The sequence below is a fragment of the Malurus melanocephalus genome, unplaced genomic scaffold, assembly GCF_030028575.1.
Source record: "Malurus melanocephalus ecotype Western Australia unplaced genomic scaffold, MMel_1.1 scaffold_165, whole genome shotgun sequence".
Classification (NCBI taxonomy): domain Eukaryota; kingdom Metazoa; phylum Chordata; class Aves; order Passeriformes; family Maluridae; genus Malurus; species Malurus melanocephalus.
The window spans coordinates 1604749-1613492 of record NW_026623397.1 but is presented as its reverse complement, the minus strand read 5'-3'; the positions used below and the strand labels follow the sequence as shown (position 1 = coordinate 1613492).

At 39.1% G+C, this 8744-nt stretch overlaps 1 protein-coding gene across 1 annotated transcript; it reads left to right on the top strand.

Annotated features, from left to right (window-relative positions):
• Positions 1 to 6: 6 nt before the first annotated feature.
• LOC130577070 (mucin-5AC-like) lies at positions 7 to 7977 on the top strand. The gene is made up of 11 exons (XM_057372177.1): positions 7 to 1000; positions 1458 to 1592; positions 1795 to 2003; positions 2462 to 2636; positions 3751 to 3794; positions 4699 to 4821; positions 4922 to 5020; positions 5408 to 5530; positions 5862 to 5907; positions 6288 to 6399; positions 7606 to 7977. The coding sequence occupies exons 1-11, from the start codon at positions 286 to 288 to the stop codon at positions 7865 to 7867; spliced, it is 2043 nt and encodes a 680-aa protein (XP_057228160.1). The 5' UTR covers positions 7 to 285; the 3' UTR covers positions 7868 to 7977.
• Positions 7978 to 8744: the final 767 nt, after the last annotated feature.

Below are 8744 nucleotides of genomic sequence, written 5' to 3'. Positions count from 1 at the left end.
ACAGCTGTCCCCACTACCACAGCCACAGCCAGAGAGGGCACAACCATCATCGCTACCACGACAAGGACCTCTCCACCTGAGACAAAAGGCACAACCAGCACCATCCCAACAACAACAGCCATACCCACTCCAGCCACCAGCACTGCCAGCACCTCCAGGATCACCGAGGGAAGCACTGCAACAGCCTCAGCCACCTCTGCTCCAGGTGAAACCTCCATTGCAGTAACCAGAGCTGCATCATCTCCCACTGTAATTTCTGAAATTATAATCGGAACCACTACTGGAATGACAGCTGTTCCCACTACCACAGCCACAGCCAGAGAGGGCACGACCATCATCGTTACCACCACAAGCACCTCTCCCCCTCAGACTGAAGGAACAACCACCGCCACCGAACCAACAACAGCCATGCCCACTCCAGCCACCAGCACTGCCAGCACCTCCAGGATCACTGAGGGAAGCACGACGAGAGGCACAGGCACCTCTRTTCCTGGAGAAACTTCCACTGCAGGAACCCAGGCTTCAACATCTGCAACGACAACTTCTGAAGGTAAAATAAGAACCACCTTTGGCACCACAGCTGTCCCCAGTACCTCGGCCCCTGGCACAGAAGGCACAACTATCGTCGGTACCACCACCACCAGCACCTATCCCACTCAGACTGAAGGCACAACTGCCATCGCCCCACCAACAACAGCTGTGCCCACACCAGCCACCAGCACTGCCAGCACCTCCAAAACCAGTGCAGGAAGCACCACAAYACCCTCAGCCACCTCTGCTCCAAGAGAAATCACCACTGTTGCAACCCAGACTCCAACACCATCAAGTTTTGTCTCCACTTCACCTGAAATAAAATTAAAAACCACGTCCATGGCTGTCCTCACTACTACCCTTCCTCCATCTAGAAGTACCATAGGTGTTACAGGAACTCTTACAACATACTTTTCTCCTACTGTAGAAAGTACTACCACTGTTTTCTCTGGCACCTCTGTCAGCCCAGGTAGGTAATTTTCTACTTCTTGAAAGTTTTTAATCACTTTTTAAGTTAGAAAAATATTTGTATCTTGGTGTTCTGCATCTTCTTCTCTTAAACCAATCTGTGATTGCATGATTCTGTGACCATTTATAGTTCTTAAAACACATGAACCAATTTTTAATCTATCTGCACTTCTGTTACTAGGTTTGACAGCCGGATTAACTTAATAGTATTAATTCTTACTTCAAGGAGAAAGTTGAAACTTTAAAAAACTTTAGAGGCAAATGTCATAAGACTTGCCAAATTCCAGATATTATTCCAAGTATAGTGAAAAAATTTCCACAACATCCACTTATAATATTTGAATGCAACAAAAATGTTTATCTGATTTGCCAGKATATTGAAAAGACCTCTTGAATATATTAAAATTATTAGCTCAAAATCCTGTGCTGCAAACTAAATTATTTTCTGTGCTCAACAGTAACTTCAACTGGTACATCAAGTCATGTTACAACAAGCACTCCTACAACCTTCAGTTCTTCCACCAGCCCATCTGTTACATCCAGCAAAATAACTCCATGCTTTTGTCATGTATTTGACACTTTATTTTCTCCTGGTAAGTGTCTTATTTTATGATTATAAAAAATTTTATAAGCAACATAAACCCTTAAGACTCTATTCAATTAAATGTAACCACGCAAAATCATCTAAACATCAAACTTTTTGTGTATGAATACGGTTTATATTTTCACAGTTTTTTCTTGGTTTTTCTCATTTCTTATTGGTCTTGTAATTTCTCCTCCAATTTTCTCCTACAGGGGAAGTGGTGTACAACAGAACAGATAGAGCTGGCTGTAATTTTTATGCACTTTGCAGCAAGGAATGTGAGATTGAGCCATTCCATGGGCCATGTCCTTTGACAACTCCTGTCCCTTCAACTACACCACAAGCTACTTCACCAACCACAGCAACAACCCTCACAACTTCAGTAGAAAGAAACTGTACTGATGTCAATCCTTCACGAAAGGTGGTTTCCCTCCCTATTTTCTAATACACCACTGTTGCAAAACCAGATCAATTTCTGTCCTTTAGCAGCCAATTCAAATCAACCTCTATGTATCTCAATAACAAAGTTGGTCATGGAACAGATGACCTGATAGAACACAACTATTTAACCTAGCATTACCAGACTTTTAAGTAATCTCTAGGTGGAAAAGCACACTAAAATCTTGGCAGAGACTTTCGGTTTTAATAAAAGTAATTTATGTTTCATAGAAATAAGTAGATTAGCCATGGAATGTATAATACCATTTTTTTTTTATGCAGAAGAAAATTCTGTGGTTGCTCTCAGCATACCTGCTCCTAAATTGTGTGCTAAGATAATTCTAATCTGAATTTCCTACTAATTTTGAGAGTGTATCTTRACTTAAAACTGAAAAATTAGGTGAAAGAGCACTTAAGAATAAATAATTTACATATTTTCAGCCTGGAGAGGAGTGGATAAGTGATTGCCAAAAGTGTGTCTGTGACTCCCTCACTGCTACTGTGCAATGCCAGCCGCTCCCATGCCAGACACCTCAGCAAACAACTTGTGACCTAGGATTCGTTTCCATGGCTGTACTACCACAGAAAGACCCATGTTGTCCTGAATTTGAATGCCGTAAGTATTACAAATGCATGTATAAATGCCACACCATACATGCCAGTAAACTACATTTGCACCTCTCTTAATATCTAAGGAAGTTCTTCATGTATCACAATAACAGCAAAACCTTCCTTAAGCTGTTCTGTCTTAGTGGACACTCAGCAATTTTTGGCATTAAAGTTTTATTTTTAAGAAAAATGTTATTTTTAATTAATTTTGATGAAAGAAGRGGTGGGAGAGCAGAATAATATTTTGAACATTCATTGGTCTATGTAGCTCTGTACCTGTAATCATAAATGTTATCAATGCATCTTTTTCAGTGTTATTAATGTAATACTGGAGCACATTAACATTAGCCTAAATGCAACTAAGATGCACAAACATAAGAATAAGTCAGTAAAAATATTAACTACAAGACCAAATAATGGGAAGCAATAATACAAAGTGAATTGTAATCAGTAACCAAATTGTCAGTGTATGAAAAGTAATAATTATACTTACACTCTTGCCAGATGTTCATGAAAATTAAAAAGTCCTATAATTATATTAGTTTATATATAAACATACACTTTATTCTTTTGTACAARTATACATATATAAAAGTACCCATAAATTAAGCCTGAAAAAGGAAAGTCAAATCAAAGGAACAGGCAAGTTTGACAGTTTCTGTGGAAGATATAAATGGGTTCTGCCATATTATTAATTTTAAACTACCGTATTAGGAATACCTTTTTCCACAGAGTCAATCTTCCATAAAAGCCATGTTCTGCGAGGCCATAAAGAATCAATAACTAAAGCATCTTTGAATATCACTGGACTCCTAGGGTTCAAAGAGCAAACAAGTTAATTTAATTTGAATTGAACCAGGTATTGAAAGGGCAAAAAAGGGATTTTTCAGGCATAGGTCAAGTTTGAAGCCATTCCCCTCYGACTCTTCCAGCTAATTTTAATAACAAGGTCTTACTTAAACATTCAGCTACACTACACATGAAGTCTAAGCATGTTGGGGGATTAGATTAAAGTTTTCCATACTCTCTGTATTAGTAACAAAACTTGATAAAATCTTGACTTCTGAGGAAGTCTCACAATGTGAGTTATTTTGGAATTATTTTCTTATTTTGTTTTCYAGAACCAATACCTGATGTCTGTGTGATTAACGGAACATTGTATACGGTGAGAGTGATATAGCAGTGTATTGCTGGAAGTGCAAAGTACATCTTTTCTACCAAATTAAGTCTTAGAGAAAGTTCTTTTCCCAGTACATATTTTTTGGGTTTGGGTTTTTTTTTTCCTCCTCTCTAGCCCTTAATTGGAAGTTCTTTGGGTATTTTGATGTCAAAATCAAATTTGTCACAGAAATATTCCTCAATATGTACTATAAAACAAGTATGTCCTATTTTTAGTGATGTACTTTCTTTTTAAGCTTCCTCCCACTTCTGTAATTAATGACTTTGCCAACCAATCTGATTAATAGCCCAAATTAAATCACTCTTTGAAGTAAGTCCAGAGAACCTTAAAAAGAGCAAAGCTAATGTTTATCCTTCAATTGATACTTAAATCTTTTTGCTAAATCTGGTGGTTAGGTCATAATTTAAATATTAGGTCATAATTAAATATTTATATCTTTGGAGATACGTTTCAGAAAGACTAAAATCCATACGTAAATTTCTATCTCTGCTTATGCATCTGCATATGTAAAGACTTATTTTAATCTCTGGTTTAAAATTGTAATTGTTTTACAGCCACTGAACATAACTTGTAGAGAAAAAATATTCTTAAATGGAGCATTGAAAAACTGGTAACATAATTAGACAGTACAAACTAGTCTTAATTTGATTTCATTAATTTACTACTCCCTTTTACATTGCTTCATTTAGGTCCTCTTAATTTGAGCTTTCCTGCAAGCCATGAAGCCAAACAATTTTATGTTCAAAGAGAATTTGAGAATTCAGTGTCGTGACACTCAGTCATACTTGCATTTCAGCAACCCTAATGGTTCTCAGCAATGCTTTCAAGTCTATATTTTATAGAAACTATTGGCACTGGAATGTTTTATGGGKTTTTTTTTGTCTTGCAGGTTGGAAAGTCAGTAGTAATCGATTCATGTAAGAAGTGTACCTGCAGTTCCGAGAAAGATCCAGAGACCAATGCAAACATTATGCAGTGTGAAACTGTTCAGTGTGAGACATCTTGCCCACTGGTGAGTTCAGGTTCTCTAYGCTTGCCCAGTCAGCTACAGCAAGACTGGAATTCTCCATCACCAACTCAACACACTTTCTTCTTCATCTCTTTCTGAGTAGGGTTACCAATACATGATCGAGGAAGGAGAGTGCTGTGGCAAGTGTATTGAAGTAGCTTGCAAAGTCAAACTCAGTAACAACACTGTTCAAGTGCTCAATGTAAGTATTCCTTTCATTTTCAGAGCTCTCTGTTAGGACAGCTAAGAGTCAATTCATGTCCCTTACTAGCAAAAATACAACACTGAAATTACTGGGAAAACAACACACTMGTCTTTCTGAATCGAATACTTATCTGAAATCAAATTCTTGATTTGTGTGGTTAATGGGGCAAAATGGGGCAATGGTTTCTAATTTATGGTTTAAGTGTTCAGAGCCAGGAATTAATCTTTCAAGCTAGCTACAGTTGGCATGATTTCATTTTTGCCACTTGAAAGAAGTTCAGAAGCATCCAAGAATCTTTGAGAAATTAATTAGCTCAATTAATTAGCTCTAACATACTTGATCACAATGAAAAAAACAACTTTTGCTTTTCTTATAAAATCTTAGGTTAATGAGATCCTGCCACTCGATCAGTGCAGTCATTACAAATGTGAAAAAATTGAAGATCAGTTTGTTGCAGTCCAAACGAAAAAAGTATGCCCTGAGTACGAGCCTGGGGAGTGCGATCCTGTAAGTTTTAATCAATCTTTCATTGACTGAATTCAGTTTAAATAAACAAGGAGAGACAAGGAAGAATACGACAAATCATTTTCACTAAAGTTACACAAACGTCTTAAAAATGAAACTAGGTTTGCTCTATATTTAATAATAAGAAAAACATAGTATTTTCTTATGAGGCTACAAGCAATCAATTATCCTGTGGTGAGGATGGTAGATCATCCGGTTTTTCATTCAGGGTTCATCACAGAGAAGCCTTTTGCCCAGTATCAGTAACTCATATTATTACTCATGATTGCTATCTGTGCACTAACACAAATCCTCCTTCTTTACTTTTGCAAAGGATGAAACAGAGACTACTCCTGATGGCTGCTGCAAAATATGTAAACGTAAGTAATACTGTGTTTATGTGTTCTGCCTGAAGAGCACTGTATTCAGCTTGTAACTGTCTTTGAGTGGATGGAAAATTCTTCACTGACCCTATGTTTTGCTATTTATTCCAAAGAAAAATGCAATTTTTTTCCTGACATTGAACACCACAAATCAAACCAGCAATGCTCAGGTCTCTGCATTATCTTCCAAAGGCACTTTACAGCTGAAGTCAAAGATTAATCTGATGGCTCCATACACATTACGCAGCACCTACTCCATCACATACTGTAGATTCTCAAAAATCAGGCATCAAGCACTTTGAAACTGTTATAGCATTCCTTTAATTCTGAACTAGAGAATTGAAATACGTTTTCTCTCCTCCCCTCTTTTTATGAAGCTACAAAGTGCAAGCCTTACAGCAAGAAAACTGTGATCCGCCATGCTGACTGTGAGTCCTCTGAACCTGTTGAACTGTCATATTGTGAAGGAACTTGTCCTGGCTCCTCAGTGTAAGTTCTAAAAGTTAATTTAACATCTCTATGGCTTCCTATGTATTAGTCTTTCAWGTTAATTTACCACCCAAGGGCACTAAGGGAGCTGGAGAAAGAGCTCACCGAGCCACTTTTGATTATGTCAGTGGTCCTGATTAACCATGGAGGGCCCGGTTGACTGGAGGTCAGCAAATGAGATGCCCATCTACAAGAAAGGTTGAAGAGAGGATCCAGGGAACTACAGGCCTGTCAGCCTGACCCTGGTATCAGGCAAGTGCATGGAGCAGATTGTCTTGAGTGTAAACAGARAGTACATATAGGGTAAACAGGGGTTTAGGTCCAGCCAGCATGGATTTGTGAAAGGCAGCCTGCTGCTTGACCAACCTGATCTCCTTCTATGACAAGCTGACCCCTTAGGGGGTGAGGGAAAAGTTGTGGATCTTGTTTACCTGGACTTTCATAAAGCCTTGAGCCTTAGGGAAGTGATTAACCCCCTGTAGTGAGCCCTGGTCAGGCCACACATCAAGTGCTGCGTCCAGTTCTGGGCCTCTCACTTAAAAAAAGACATTGARGTGCCAGCGTTTGTCCAAAGGGCAACAGAGTTGGTAAAGGGCCTGGAGCACAAGTCTTGCGGGGTGTTTAACATGGAGAAGGAGGCTCAGGGGAGCCATTCACACTCTCTACAACTGCCTGAAAGGAGGGTGTAGTGAGGTGGGGGTTGATCTCTTTTCCTGGGTAACAAGTGAAAGGATGAGAGGAAATGGCTTCAAGTTGCACCAGGAGGGGTTTAGATTGGATGTTAAGAAACATTTCTTCACTGAAATGGTTGTCAAGCACTGGAACAGGTTGCCCAGGGAAGTGGTTGTATAACCATCACTYCAAGCATTTTAAAACCATGCAGGTGTGGCACTTAAGAGACATGGGTTAGTGGTGGAATTGGCAGTGCTGGATTAATGCTTAGACTCAACGATCTGGAAGGTCTGTTCCAACCTCCATGATTCTATGATCACAGAATAACAACAAAGTTAATTGGATTCAATGGAAGCAAGAACAGTTTCCCTATCAAAGACAGAGATAATGAAAATAACTGTGTGTGAGAGGAAGGAAAAGAAGATGTTAAAAAAACCCCAAAACCAACCCAAACACTTACAAAACAAATGTCACTGAGGGGGTTCTCTGTGTCAGCTTTTAATGAGATGCATTTTCTTTCCTGGTGGAATACAGGTACTCTCTTGAAGCAAACCAGATGGAACACAACTGTGGTTGCTGCCAGGAACTCAGCACCGAAACAAGAGAAGTGACCCTGAGCTGCCGAAACGGAACCAGCATAAATTACAGCTATCTCTACGTGGAAAACTGCCAGTGTGTGAATGCTTGCTCTGCACAAGACTCTGCAGCACAAGACTCCCAAATCCAACAATTTGTAAAATACAGCTCCCCATTGCAACAGGCTGTATCACTTGGTTCCCAATGGCAACTCAGCTGAAGATATGATCACTGGGAAAGTAAGCAGGGATCCTAGGGAAGCKGGAATCTTGTGTTCCCCAGAATAATCTGTGCTCCTTCTTTAAGATTTTTTTTTCATTTCTTACTTATAAAAAGAATAAAAAAAAAAGTCAAGTAATTACAGTGTTTGGAGGTTTTTTTCAAGTATTACAGTATTGAAGGGCAAAAACATGACTGTGCAAAATACCTTGTGTAAGTTACAGAAACATGCAAACACATTTATACTTGATCACAAAACCTATATTGGGGTAAAAAGAATTAAGGGGTCTCTAAAAATAAAGCAAGAAAATACTGCAGCTACATTGCACTTCTTGTGCCTAGTGAAAGCTTTACTGCATGTCCTTTTCATAGACAAAATGTTCCTAACACATCTCAGTGACAGGGACAAAGCTGTTTTTTTCTATTTGATCAATAAAACTTTCAGTACTTCAGTACTTCTCAATTACAGTGACTGTCCAATACCTATCTTCATTATCTAAATGACAGAGAGTCCAATAGTGTCAGGAAGTTTTCTAACTCAGAGGGATATATTCTCTAGCAGCCTTTGGAAATACAGCCCTCTTCCTGGACTAAGTAAAATTCCCTCACCCATGTCAAAATAGCTCTTCCCACTGGCACAAAAGGTACAAAGACAAAAAAACCCAACCCTTTCCAGCTCCTTTAGTTGGTTCCTCATGCGTTGTATGGACTTCAAATGTGCTCCAGCTACTCAAACATCACGGAGCAGTGTGAAGGACCTTGCTACCACTCCATCCCTCAAACACTGCTGCATGGCCACCTGGCTTAAGTCCAGCAAGCCTTGGTTTAGCCCTTTTCCCCTTTCAACCAATTTAAAGCTCTTTCAATGAGCACTGCAT